Raw genomic sequence first — 14,660 nt, 5'->3', positions numbered from 1 at the left:
AGCAAATGCAGATAGGTTCTTTTTGGCCTTTTTACAAGAAAAGTTTACATTTTTTCCTGAAATCCCTGTTTCCACTCTCTTTAGTCAATTATGTCTAAAGGCAGCACTTAACATAGACCATTAATATAAGCAATATTAAAACTAAATAATATCAAAAAAAAAAAAAAATTCTGAAATCTTAAACAAAATTAAGATAAACAGATAAAGTTGTATGGTGAATGTATCTATCTATAGGGAACACAGGTAAAATTTAATGAGCATATGTCATTTGTGCAATTACATCAAAATTTTTCCTTCCTTCTTAAGACTTTTATAAAAAGAATTTAGCCTGGTTTCTCACTTTTCTTTTAACCTGGGTATTAAAAATCGTTATTAGTTTGGTGACTATTACCTCATTGGTCAGTCTCAGTAAAAATTTACAAGCGAAACTGTGCATCAGTTATGATGCAATAGCAGGTGAGAACCCCTGTACTTTCCTGCACACATGCAGCTCTCACTGTTCTTTTTGTTACTTTATAGAATATAACTGAGTTTTTGAAAACAAATTTCTGTTTTTTATAAAACAAATTTAATCTGAATCTATCACTTAACCTCATTGAGAAGCCATCAGTATAAAAAATTCATGTGTCAAACAAGTCAAGCATTTTGGTGTCCAGCATCGCTCTCTGCAATGTACTGGTATGCTTGTAACTGCTAGTTATGCACCTATAATACAATTTTTATGTGTGACTAAAGTAGTACTTGTACTAAAAATTATGTTATTAGGGAAACAAATGATCATTTTTAGACTGTTTTTTGTCTTATTAGTATAATGATTTTTAACGAAATTGGTCCAAAAAATTGACAAAAAAGCAGAGAAGTTTTGTTTTCTGCAGTATGATTTACAAGCCTTAAAACTCCAAACTTAGTTCATTCTCTTGATTTAACATAAATACAGTGTTTTGAAAACAGGAAAACTCCACACTGGTTTGGAGCTTAAAGAAGTAGCTGAAGTTTATCATGAGAAGGAGAGAAGGAAAGTAAAAGAAATTACAAAGGAGACTGACATAGTGGAGTTGGACAGAAAAAAAGTGCCTTGTCTTTACCTGTGACTGAAAACGCATGAGGAGGTATTGAAAACTCAGAGTTTTCTACCCTGTCACCACCCAGTGATGTATTCTGTAATGCATATTGTCTACAATTCTGCCAATCCAATACAAACTGAAGTCAGTTTTCTCACAGGTGAACACTGAACAGACAGGCTGGCTGAGGAGGCATCACACTTTTTATTGTCGGACCTTGTACTCCACGCTTCTGCTTACCCCTGCATAACTAGGAATTGCTATTACACTGCATAGAACAATAAAAAAAATCTTCAGTGTACTGGCCAGGGTTTCAATAACACTGTTTGCTTCAGATAGTCACATTTAAAACATACATGAAAAATGATGTACAGATATGGAAAAGGAGCCAGTAACTCTGGTGAGAAGTGAACTCGAGCGATCACTGCATTCTCCTGCATAACAGGAGGATGTTCTACTTCAAACAGTTGCTTTCAGATAAGTCTGCTCTCCAGCAACAAAAAGACAGATATTTTAGGGGAATGGCTTGATAAAGGCTAAGAACTTGCATTTCAACCAAAGAAATATCAGGTAGTACAATATTTCTTCTGTTCATACAAAGTTTAACAACAACATTATCTAGTTATAAATCCAGAGTCATCTGCTCTTCTAATCTTTCCTATTTCCTTTGTTTATGTATGACTATTTATTGCAACATGCAGAATACTAGGAAGACTTAAATTTTCATCAAGAATACTATGAATAATAACAGATATTTTTTGTATTAAGTATCTAAGCTTCAAATAACCAATTCTGTAAGAATCTTGTTCTTCCAATTTTTTCTTGCCATTTCATCACATATTCTTATTTATATACTTGTCTGATTATTCCCTATCCATTCAAATTGCTCATGTTCTTATTTATACTCTCTTGTATTTATTCTGTACTTGAGAATAAATTGCTTATTCTCAACTTTACTTTAATCGCTGCTTCTGTAAATTGTTTTCTGTTAAAGCAGACAGCCTAGAAAGGGAATAGCAAAAGAATTAAGGCAACAAAACCAGATATATGAACTCCAGCTCTTCTCAGACACTGACTAGAGAAATTCCAAAGACTGATATTTGGAGAAGAAATCCCCCCCCTAGGTCCAAATGTCAAACTGAGAGGGTCACATACTCAATCTACAACTGTTACCAACTCCATCTCAACTGTGGGACCAGAAAATCTCATTATTTTACAGTAATCTTTCACAGTGAGTAATTCCTTTCTGGCATGCTATCCCATCAATGCTGATTAATGTCTGTCTGCACAGAGCTAACAGAGTCTGCTCTACACTGGCTTGGGATCTGCTCATTTCTGTTTGATGTTCTGACTTAGCTACACCTACATTAAATTACTATATACAGGAATGAGTCCACAGAACAAATACAGAAAAAAAAGCTATGATCATTTAGGCACCTAGTACTGGACCATCCTATCTGAAAGCCAGTTAAAGATGACTAAAGTCTTTGTATCTATTAATGAAAAAACAATATTTTCTTGTACCACCAATGGAGTAAAACAGCTTTCTGATTGATGAAATGGATGGTTTCAGTATCACTTTATTGGAAAAGAATATAAAGTGTCCAATTATAGCATATCCTAGCTAATGGTCTATCCATCAGCTTCATCCCCCCCAAAGCTGTGATGCCTCTACCCTGTGTCCTGCAGCCACTCTTGGTTTCATTCCCATTTTATTCTCAGGCTCCATTCTGGAGAAAGACAAGTTTTTCCTCCAGGGAAAAAGCAAAGCCTGGCCCAGGGGCTAGGTTTGCTGGTGACAGAGAACCCAAATGTGAACCATGCCAAGGCTGGCTCCCTCTGCCAGGGGCACCCGACCCTGTTGCAGCACGCTGTGTGTCCTCAGATGCCTGCACATCCTGCCCAACACAGAACTATCGTGTCTCTATCTCCAGGTTGCAAGAATAGCTTTGCTGTGGGCTGTGTTATTTTTGGCACTTAGAACTGAGGAACCACACACACATATAAAACAAACAAAGAATATGTCAGGGCCAAAGAAACATTCTGTGAGCCAAAGGCAACGAGGTGTAGCCCCAGCATAACTGCTCCAGAGAGTGCCAGGACATTCCCTGTCATGGGATATGAAGATGGTATAGACACAGCCTATATAAGGGACAGAGGGAGAAGCTAATCAACTTAATTAATCATGAAATGCAATGAAGAGAGAGAGAGTAAAAAAATCATGAGGAAGGATGTTCAGAAGAAAAGAATTATATTTTGGTTCTTTAAATTAGTCTTCATGGACTAGTTTAGAAACCAGATAATTATCTGTTTACAATGGAAAAAATCTTGAAAGCTGCCAATAATAGTTCTAAAATACCAGATTTGCCAACTGGGTATGTTAATAACATTAACTTAATAGCTAATGAACTATGAACTAATCATAAAGATTATGAAATGTTCATATATTGCTACTGAGGAAACCAAATATTTTTTGAGAAAAGGGGTATATATTTAATTAATAGTTAATTAAATCTTAGGACTCCAATTACCTGTAAGGGAATTATGGAGAAAACACTATAAAAGGAACTGGAAGATTGGAATAGCCAAAAAAAGAGAACTTTAAAAACATGTCTGTACAGAAATACTTACCAATCTGCTATGCAACTGAATTTCAATGATTTATCCTACTCATCTAAATATGCATACCTTTTTCCCAGTGCATTTTAAGGCATTTTATTCCATAGAATCAATTTTTGAGGTTACCCCAAAACCAGAACAGATGGAAAATAATGAGGAAAAAACAGGAAGTAACGCATAATTATAATTTTTAACACAATTTAGGGATGAACAATTTTTCAGGCCTCACTCTTGACAGAGAATTCACAAGATATGGAAAGCCATTTCTCCACTAGTGCCTACAGCATAACTAATACCAATAATGCTCATCTAAATAATTGATACACTAGGGTCAAATTATTCCAATATAAAGTCTAAACAGAAAAAGAAGTCATATTTCTTGACAAATACCTCTTAGAAATGCAAATTTGTTATTAAGAAATGTAGTGATTTAGAAATATTACCTAGTTCTTGGAGTCCAATTTTAAACTATTGCAATTCATTGCCTTGATATACCCTGTCACAATATAAGCCAGGTGAGAATATTTATTTTCTGTACCTTTACAGAAATGCTACCACTGCCTTCAAGTGAGCTCTATCATTAAATGAAAATGCATTGAATATACTGTAGCTTATGTACAAAGGTAGGAACTTAAACATATATTTTGAAGTTCTCTTCCAAAGGAAGTTTGCATTCAAAGTAGTAATTCCTTTAAACTCATGTCACTCTTGCTTCGTGTTAGTATTGGTTTTCAGTCCTTCATTCAGTTTTCAAGTTACTGAAGAATTTTTCTCTCCAACCCATGGAAAGTGCATTTCCAACTATAATGTACCCTCACAGGAAGTCAGTAAAACTCCAGAATCCCTTTCATATGATGATTTGTTGAGGGTTTTTTTTCTGAGATGTTGAGTTTGCACAGTGTGGTCTCTTCCCTACCAATACCTTAAGTACTTATATAATACTCCAATTAACTCTCTCATATTCTTGCCATTTTTATAAACAGGTTTTAATTCTTTACAAAACAGACGCCTTTCTTGTGTCTCTTATTAATTCTCTGCATGCAATGACTTTTCTAAAAAAATTGCTAGAAGTTCAAAAAGCTTACTAATTAATTTCTTAAAGGCTCTAACTTGCATATTCAAATTTTCCAAGTGACTCTTCCCTTGATGTAAGACAGTTTTCAATCACTTCTAATCACGTATTTTTCTGTTCTTGCCTTTCCCCCTCATCAATTTAAAAAGCAAAGCATACTTGATCTCGTCTACTTTTAATTAAAGGGCCTCTTTCCTTATAGGTTTTTCCTGATAATATCAGAAGTACTTTCTAGTGCTCTAGGCTCCTCCTACACTGTCCTCCTACTCTAATGTTCTCTATAGAAAATTCGTGCCTAGTTCTGTAGATTTTTCTTGTCTACTTTCCATTGACAGTACCTTCTTGAAGTCTTCCTTTACCCAAGTAATCTCCTATCAATTATACTTAAAGTGCACAGGTAACAATTTGCATACTTGCATGTATTATATAAATTTGTCTGGTTTGCATTTTGAATTGGAACAGTTCATAATCTACAAACAATGAATCCTCTTTTTATATTACAAACATTTCCTCATAGGTCATCAAAAGTAAATGTTCCTTGAGATGTACAAGATGTCTTCTACTCAGCACCAGAAGACTAAGAAAAGTAAGAATTCAACTAAATAAATATGAAGAAGAGGGAGACAATCATGCTGAATGCACATTAGGAGAAAAGCCAACAAATAGATTTGTTTAAAAGTAACAAAGCACCTAATGAAAAAAGCAACAGTTCTTCATAGCAATTTGCTATAAAGGTGTTTAGACTAACAGCCCACAATATACACAGAACAACTTATCTCTAGCAGCAAATGAATGCTTAAATCAGGAGAAAAGAAAATCCATTCAAAAACCAAATAATGAATCATCTTTTTAATATGTGAAGTTATCTGAAAGTACACATTTGTCATCCACTATATTACACATAGCAAGACTGTTACTTACCTTAAACATGGATTTATTAAAAAGAAAATTCTCTTACTGTTTTTATGTATTCTTACTCAGGAATATGAGTAATTCTTCCATAATGTCACTGTCATTATTACTTTCTGTCAATCCCAAGAGGTATTAACACTTCTGAAAAATGTTACTAGTATAAATATTAAAACCTCCCATTTAACTCCAACTATGTACACATGCTCATAATTTTCAATTTTGACCACTGGTTCTGAAAATTCTTAGTATTCGTATGTTTGCCGATATGCCCAGACACTGATTGAGCTTTTAAGGAATTGCAGTTGACCTGACCAAATGATTTTGAGCCTGGAAGAATATATTAGCTGCTCAGTTTTCATCAGAAGAGATATTCTGATGCCATGGTAATTTTGGAACTTTATTTTGAATATTATGTATTATGCATACTCATTTACTATGTCATCTGTGTTTCTTCATCAACCACTAGTACCATACAGCAACTCAAAGGTCTTTATCGTTTCCTTGTCAAAAGTTATTTCCTTAGGAATGTCACATAATAGAAACTAGATCAGTGTTCATCACTCTTGTCACTGATGTGCATGGGGAGAATTTACAATGCCCAAGCACTTTTTAGATTACTCTTCACTGCTAACACCTTGTTCATTTTTCTCAAAGTAGTAAGGCTTCTTGCATTTCTGTTTAGTCACTTATTTTTCTTCTAACTGGAAATGAGTCATACAATCTGGATCTACACTTTTTTAAAAAATCAAACTACCCATCAGTTACCAAGAGCAGTGCTTCTTTTTCTAGTATCTGATTATTTGTTTTCTCAACCTTGTTTGTAATGATTTCTCTGACCTAACTTTACCCAGCTAAATGTTATTCCCACTATCTTAAACTAGGCATCTCTCTTAAGAGTGGGATGAATTCCCAGCTAGACATGCCTGTCTCCCTTTATTACATCTAAAAAGAACACAAACAGCTAACAAACTCAGCTAATATGTAGCCTAGAGCAAGTAATTTGAAATGTTAAAATGGAAAGAGTATAGCATTAGTTTACCCACTTGTCTCCTTGGAGACATGATGAAAATATATATATGCTTTAATGCATTCTAAAACTTCACTGCGACCTCAGAAGTGAAATTCCCTAAAATACAATCAGTCTCCTTCCAAACCCTCTTGGAATTCCCTATCTCTGGAAAGGTGCTTTCCAGTTTGATGATCCATTTTTGTTCTTCTAGAAGCCAGGTACACATTAATTCATTTGTGACATCGTCTTGCTTTCTGCACTTCACTGTTCATTATATTTGGAGAACCTGAACCATTACACTTCTTCCACTTACAGTGGAAGTTTTGCCTGTCACTCCCACCCCACAGCTTCTGAACTCTGTCGGTGGACAGTTGTCATGGATCATGTTATAATGATTTTCACTGTGTCAGTCACCTGCACACCTTTATAACTCCCCCCGTTAGTGGTCTATGGCTTCATTATCAGTTTACATTGGTTCTGGCAACTGAAGAGTTGCCAACTGGTTACTTTAGTTCTTTTAAATTATTCATATTGATTACTTTGACAAATGTGACTTACATGTCAGCCTGGAAATGCAGACAAAGCAGAGAGGGGCACAAAGCCCTCTGTTTTTATTACAGTGGCTGCTACAAGTAATATTGTAGACATTTCTACACAGTGCAAGCTCCACAGAATAAAAAATATATATTTCTTTGTGTATCCACCACCTAATACACCTTGATGAATATTTTAACAGTATTAATCAAAGGTGGTAATCATCTCATATCTTCTTTAATAGTATCTTATGCTCATCTCGGCAAATATGGCTTCTTATCTATTTGAGCAATCTAACACTTCAGATTTCTCTTTGCCTTCTGGAAAAGTCCTACACTAGCCTCTCACATTTTCCTAAATAAATCATTTATTTACAGATTTTATTTCCCTTTTCTACTTAACTGTTGTATCTACTTCTTGTATTTTGACCAAGCTATCAACTCCAAAATGCTAAACTCAATAAAAGTACTAGAAATGTTACATATTTCCTAAAGATGCTCATGCAAAAACAAATACAGGGTAAGACCTCGATTCAATGAATTAAACCTCACTTTTGGTTCTTTAGGAGGTCAGTTTGGTAAATTTGTTTTTTTATATATAATTAATTAATTAGCAACATAGAATTGCATGTAGCTGTTTCCCAGTCTGTCACAATGTTTACTATCCCTGTCTCTAAGGGCTTTTAATAGTATCAACCTTCCCCCTCACCAAGACTTTTTTTTTTTTTTTTTGGAGCAGGTCACTTACTTTGTAATACGGTCAATGTTAGCAATTTGCTTCTGGTTCCGGATTATTTCTATAGCTGCCCAAAGATGCTGGATAGCCTTTGTATCTGCCTGTCGTCTCTTCGTTAGGCGTGCCATGACCTGTTTACCTGGTCAGCTGCAGCCAATAAATAAAAAAAAAAAAAAAAATACACCAAAAAGTTAACCAAGAATTATAAAATAAATTACATTAAATACGATTACAAGGAAAAATGCATTGTTGCATAGCCATTCACTTTGTAAATAACAACATGTTTTCAAGTGCTTAAAGAGCAGAAAAAAGTGAAAAAAAATAGGTTACAAGAACCCCTTTCACATCACATGTTCTAAACAAAAGACAAAAGGCAAGCAGTAAAATATATGAAATCAATAGCAAATTTAGTTCATGTCTCAGTTCCCTATATTTGGTAAAAGTGCAAAACTACCCCAGCCTGAAGCTGCCACAGCCTCCTGCATTGCCTGAAGCCCTCAAAAAGGGCGAGTGGTACTTGACTGCATCATACGGTGTAAGCACGAATTCTGACACAGAGAAAAAGCTGGATCCACACTTTAACATAAAACATAATTCCTGGAGTATTACCTTCATGTCCTTATCATTTACAGCTACTTTAAAGAAATCCATTCTATGAGGAGAAACTAGAAGTATATTTTCATGGATGATAAGTATTTAAAAAAATATTTTGGAGCAGTTCCATTTTCTGTAACATGCTAAAACCCAACCAAAGTGCTTCTGATGGCATTTGCCCATCTAACCAACCCTGAACAGGAACATAATGAGCATCTGGCTTTGTTTACAAATTTTCCAAAAGCTGGAGGCAATGAGTACAGATAAGCCATAAATCGCCTACAGCTCCACTACAGGCACCGAATCCCTTTTTAAAAGCTTAACGATGCATTTTGATCACTAAATAACTTTCTTCCATTGCCACCACTTTCTCAATGAAAAAATGACTGATTTATGAGTGCTACCAAGGTCTATAATTTATTTTAGAGCTCTGTCCTCAGAATGAACCTTGTGGTATGCATGCGGATATTTGTAGCTAGCAGAATATTAACTTCAGTAACCCAAAATAATATAAAAAATGCAAAAACATTTCACCATCTGTGCAATGTTAAAGATGGGAATTTAAGTACTAAAAGTGTCCCTGCTCTCAAATTCAGAAAAATGAAACAGATTTGAGTATTCCATCAGTTGCAGCAATGTAATTTTCAAGTCTATGGGACCTACAGGTACTTATCAAAGAGGGCTCTCAAGTTTCAGATCTGATATAAGCTCGGCAACACTCACTAACTTTACAGGTGCAATGAAATGAACAGCAATTCCATTATTAAGGATAAGAAATGATTTACACTTAATGCTATGTAGCCCATTTAAAGAAAAAAAAAAAAAGGAAAAGGTGATGTGAAGTGGTATGTACAAGCCCAGGTCTGTGAGGCATTCCTGGCTGCAGGAGATATCAGGGAAGGGCAGAACAGAGCAGCACATGAGAAGATATGGTGTGGTTACACATTGATCCCACATTTCAGCTTTAGAAATCTTCTCCCTCTGGGGTTAAAAGCAAGGGCAACTAGAGGGATCCCCCAGAAAAAAAAAAAGGCCAAGAACACAGTTTTGAAGGAAGAGGGAATGTGACAGACATACTAAGAGTGACAGCAGTAGATAGCATCGCCTGACAATGATTCAGAGAAAGAAAGGCTCCGTTGGGAACAGCAGGAAAAGACACTGCATCCCTGTGAGCTCCTCTGAATTAATTTCACAGAACATGAGGCCATTGCAAATTAAAAAAAACCCAAATGCTAATTTGTAAGAGAGACATATAACTATTTGTAGAATTTAATTTTTAAGAGAAACAGAGGAAAGCACAAAAAAAGTTTGATCTTAACACAAAAAGTGACAATCTTTACAGACCTATTATTTTAGCATAAAACTTCCTTCCTAACACAGACATGACTGAAAATTCATTCTTCTTATCCCAGCTCTCTACAAACTCTCTGCTACAAAAGCTGTCAGACAGCTTAGCAAGCCGGACTCTTGCACAGCATCACATCCCCCTGCGAGGAGCAGGCGCTCGTCCTTCTTAACCCCGACAGCGGTGTGAAACAACAGAGCAGTTCTCAGTTTATTTAGTAATCCCAACTCCTTTAAAAATAGTCACTATTTCTGGCAGCCCAGCATATGGCTGCCGTGTGAGTGTCACACCCAGCACAGGGAATGTGGGGTTTTCTCTCACACCCCTGTGGCACCTGCACCCAAGGGCTCCTGGCTCAGGGCAGGGTCCTGGAGAAGCCACAGGGGGAAGCCACCTGGGGAAGTTGCCTGGGGAAGCCACCTGGGGAAGCCACCTCTGCATGGCCCCACAGCCCCACCGTGCAGCCAAAGGGAAGGCTGGCCTTTGGGGATAGGGAATTCCCACTTCTCCAGGCGAGAGGAGAAGCCCATGCTGGAGGCAGGGAGAGGGAGAGTGAAGGAGCACTGTAACCACGAGTTCCTGAACCCTGTGGCTGCAGAGAAGCAAAAGCCCTATGGGATCATTGTTCCTTTTGGAATGTGCTTTCAGAACAAACTCTCTGACCAGCCCCCAGCTCCATCCTTATCATGCTGTGTTGGCTTGAAGCACGCCCAGACCATGGCCTGGGCTATGGCTAACTCAGCCCTCAGGACAGGCATGCACATCCCATCGCTGGATGCTGCAGGGATGTCACCTCACTGGGCCAGAAGTTACCCCCCAAAACACAACCCACGTGGGTGGCTCCTCAAAAAGGTCCCTGCTGGCTGGCCCCTGCTCCCACTGCTGCACACACACATGGCCATGGCTCTTCCCCTCTGTTTGTCTGGAAATAACAGCAATAGGGACACACATGGCACAGCAATCACACCTGTTCTGTTTGGTTTTTTTTCCTCTTCAAGATACAATAATTTTAGCAGATGTTCTGCCTAAAAGGAATATACATTTCACTCTCATAACTTTGGTTTACTATTTAAGGGCACTTTCATTAAACTCAAGAGTTGACACTCCACTATTGAAATAGCAGTTCTTACACACCATACTGCCAAAAATACAAAAATATGTTTTTTTTTCCAGAAGTCCAGAATACTTTAGTGTTATTTTAATCTTTTAATTGCATGGTGTAGAAAAAATATAGTCTTTTTACATTACAGAAAAAGGTTAAAAGATTGTGGTGTATTTATTGCTGTTCATTGCAGTCACTCTTCCTCTATGGTCAAACTAACCACAAAAGTATACTCCCTGCACTCCTGCAAAAATATAAGCAGCTTTCAATATTACTAAAATATTTTAAAGGGAACTTGTATCCAACTGTTAATAGTTCATACAATGTCTTCGAGTGCTACTTCCAAGCAACAGAAAATCCTCCCAGTGTCTCCACAGTAACAACTTATTCATGCAAATAGTAGTTTACTTTTTAACGAGAGACACGTTAGAGTCTTAAATCTGTATTTACCACTCCTGATTACGTGTGGGTTCACACGCACACACAGAAGAGAACAAGAATAAACATGCAGTGCGTGTGAGTATGTATAAAAATCTATGGGTCAGAGGTTAAGTATTGAAAGAGATTGATTCATCCGTGCAGTCTTCTAAAGAAGTTTGAAGTTCAGAGGCTCTTTAAAACCACAATACTGGATTGTACATTTATAGATAAATGCTTGGAAATGCTATTCATCCTCCTCTTTTGTTATAGCATTCATTTAAAAATCCTGGTATGAAAAACTAAAAGCTGAAATAAACATTCATTTCCTTTGTATGATTTGCTGGGCACTATGCTCATTTAGCTCTTGTACCCTCGATCCATACAAAATTATTTGCTCCATGCCACTTTTGTCATATTTTGTTAGCAAGTTTATAGTAGGATACAGCTTCTGAAAAAAAGGTTGACAAACACAGATGACTGAAAATCTAGGAATTTATATCAGCAGGATCTTTCTTAGGTTTTGTAGGCATCCATGAGACTTGCAGAGTACAAGACATCCTAACAGAGAAAGTTTTGTGTGGCTGATGCATCAGCTCCTACACTTCCATCACACCCTCACTCACACAGGGCCCAAAGCAAACTATTTATGTTCTCGATTTTCAACTCTCCAACTTTTCCTCATGCACTCTGAGCATGGTTTTACTGTACTTTGTGTTTTGAATTCCTCTTTAATGTCCTAAACGCATTTTGAAAAGTACACCACTTTACTGTGTGCAGCTTTCCTCAAGGGCCAAGTGTTTCCCACACTTCTCACAGGCAGGCTCAACAACCTGTGCTTTATCTAGTGAATACACAAGATAACGCACACAGGGCAGCCTTATCTTCCCCAGGCCCCCAGCACAGCCTCGCTGCCACGCGGCAGCAACGGCGCAGCAGTGGCAAGGCAGACACTGTCAAAACAACCAGGCTACCAGTCATTAGCACACCCTTGGCTGGACCAAACGCTGCACAGCTGTCTGCTGCAACAGGGCTGGATATGGGATATCTGAGCTGCAAGTCAAAATAAACAAAAATCACCTTGCAGCACGTCAAGGAATTTAGCCCAAGGAACCGCCTGACCTGCTGCTTGCATCCAATTTAGCAGATACTATCAAGTACTAAGTTTAGCTAGAAACTCTTCCTACACACAGAAGAACTCAAAGGTAGTCAAATCTTGCCACATGTTAGCTGTTAAACACCATCATCCAAGCAAAATATGATGCTTCTGAAAACTTAACCAATACTTTGGAGTTCGCACTGAAGCAGACGGCGTTGCTGTTGGGTGCTGCTGCTCTGATGGGAGCTGCTAATTAAGAGCTGACGAGTAGTAGCTTGTTAAATCTTGTGTTTGTACCTCATTGTAACTGAGGCTGCCTGTGGTGCTCAGCCCTTCCAGTGCAAAGTCAAACAGGTTAAACTCCATCCCTGCTATCAGCCACCATTTGGCTGGGACTTAATTGCAATGGAAAGATGTTTAAGGAGTTGATCCCTGCCACTGCTCAGCTACTGGTTGCTGCCTTTTGGCCTCACAGCCCTGGGACATGCTATTGTTTCTTCCACAATACACAGTGAAAGATTTTAGGCTCAACAGCAGGAAGAAGCTAGGCTCAGTTCTGGTTTTTGTGGCTTTCATGCTGAGTTTGGGTGGTTTCAGAACTTAAGCACAGTCTCAATTTCGTATTTATAATATGGGGTCTAGTTTCTTAAAGTATAACTTTGTATAGTAGGCATAAAACTGTACACATCAGCAGTACAAAGAGTTCCAAATGTCTAGCTCTGTTCTTGTGCTAAATAAGAGTCTACCATTAAAATCCAGATCTGCAAATTGATGCAGAGTTTGGGCCCCTGGACTTTATACAGATCTTCATTGTGCTGTGAGCTTCTGCAAGCTTAAAGTTTAGTTTACAATTTAAACTGCTGTTAAATCATATCTTTCATCACCGGTGTAGTGGGAGTGTGAACTCAGTCTTCCCCTCCTACAACAATTGTGATTAAAAGTGGTAATTATTCTATTTTTACCTAGGAAAGGTACAGGTGAAAATGTCTTGACTGAGCAGCAGCATAGGTCACGCATGGGACAAAAACAAGAGAAGGTTTAATTTCATGTCCATCTGCCTTCCATAGCTGGTGATCCAAAAATATGGGGAGAAGCTGCTAGGGTGAGGACAAAGCTTTTGGTAGGAGAAATTCCATATTTTGCTTACCATTTATTTATCTTCACGAGTGTGCAAGATTATAGACATAACCAAGGATCTGCTGGGCACCTGGTAGCAGGAGCTCTTTTGTAAGACTGAAGGTTATCAGAGATAAAGACTTTGCATACAAAGTAATTTTCAAATGTTGAAGAATGAGCAGGTGGTTTGGTATATTAGATATTTATTTTGGACTTTATCCCAATGCACTAAAATCAACAAATGCCTTTCTGCTGACTTTCCAGGGTTTTGGAGTAAACTTTCGACTGCTGTCTGATTGCCACATCCTCACAATGAAAAACTTACAGACGTGTTGAATGATGTTAGTGAAACTGAAAGATGTAAAAGAAGGCTTGTGGCTGAAATAGGCAACAATTCTTTGTTAATTAAACTAAACTCAGAAAATTAGACTATAAATTAATAAAAGTTACTGAATTCTTCAGCGTGCTTTTTGTTTTTTGCTGGAGTTTTGAGCTTTGGGGGTTTTTTTTTGTTTGTTTTATTTTAAATACATTAATTCAGGCTGTAATGCTGTCATTTTAGAAGTTGTTAAAATACAGATTTTTGGATGTTGAATGCGTGTCATTTTCCAAATGAAAATCTTTTCATTTCACTGTTAGCTTAAGGTCTACACCGTGTATTCAAAAGAGGAAAGTTTATTAGCATAATTATCCTAAATATTTCCCATGTGCAAGTGCAATACCCCTGCTGAGCTGTGCAGCTCCACCTTTTGCACTTCCCAACTGCAAGGTTTGTAACCTTGATGTCATGCAACTTTTTGAGTGAGGTTTTGCATAGCCCCCTGAAGTGCAGTACAGACACAAAACAGGACTGGATGAATATAAAACTGTAATGCTTTGCTTCATTCTCTCTGCCATTTAATTTTTTTCCCAGCTTCTGTACGCAGAATACATGAAAGATTTTTCTTTTACCTTGTGCCATTTCAAGATGGCAGTGAGCCACTGTAGAAATCTGAGCCAAGGACATTACAGAATTAAAGGCCCCAAGAATACTTTTACTACACAT

General features: G+C 37.4%; 1 protein-coding gene across 8 annotated transcripts in view; it reads right to left on the bottom strand.

The window, feature by feature from the left end:
* The window catches only part of ZMYND11 (zinc finger MYND-type containing 11), a 105,534-nt gene that overhangs the window by 53,514 nt on the left and 37,360 nt on the right, over positions 1-14,660 (bottom strand). For all 8 annotated transcript variants that reach the window (XM_014872247.2, XM_014872249.2, XM_088159230.1 and 5 more), the window contains exon 2: positions 7,955-8,089. In XM_014872247.2, the coding sequence (XP_014727733.1) occupies positions 7,955-8,070 (116 nt within the window). In that variant the 5' untranslated portion in view covers positions 8,071-8,089. The remainder of the gene's footprint in view (positions 1-7,954; positions 8,090-14,660) is intronic.

Source organism: Sturnus vulgaris, chromosome 1 (assembly GCF_052056855.1).
Source record: "Sturnus vulgaris isolate bStuVul1 chromosome 1, bStuVul1.hap1, whole genome shotgun sequence".
In the NCBI taxonomy this organism is placed as follows: Eukaryota; Metazoa; Chordata; class Aves; order Passeriformes; family Sturnidae; genus Sturnus; species Sturnus vulgaris.
This window is presented reverse-complemented; position numbering and strand designations above follow the sequence as displayed.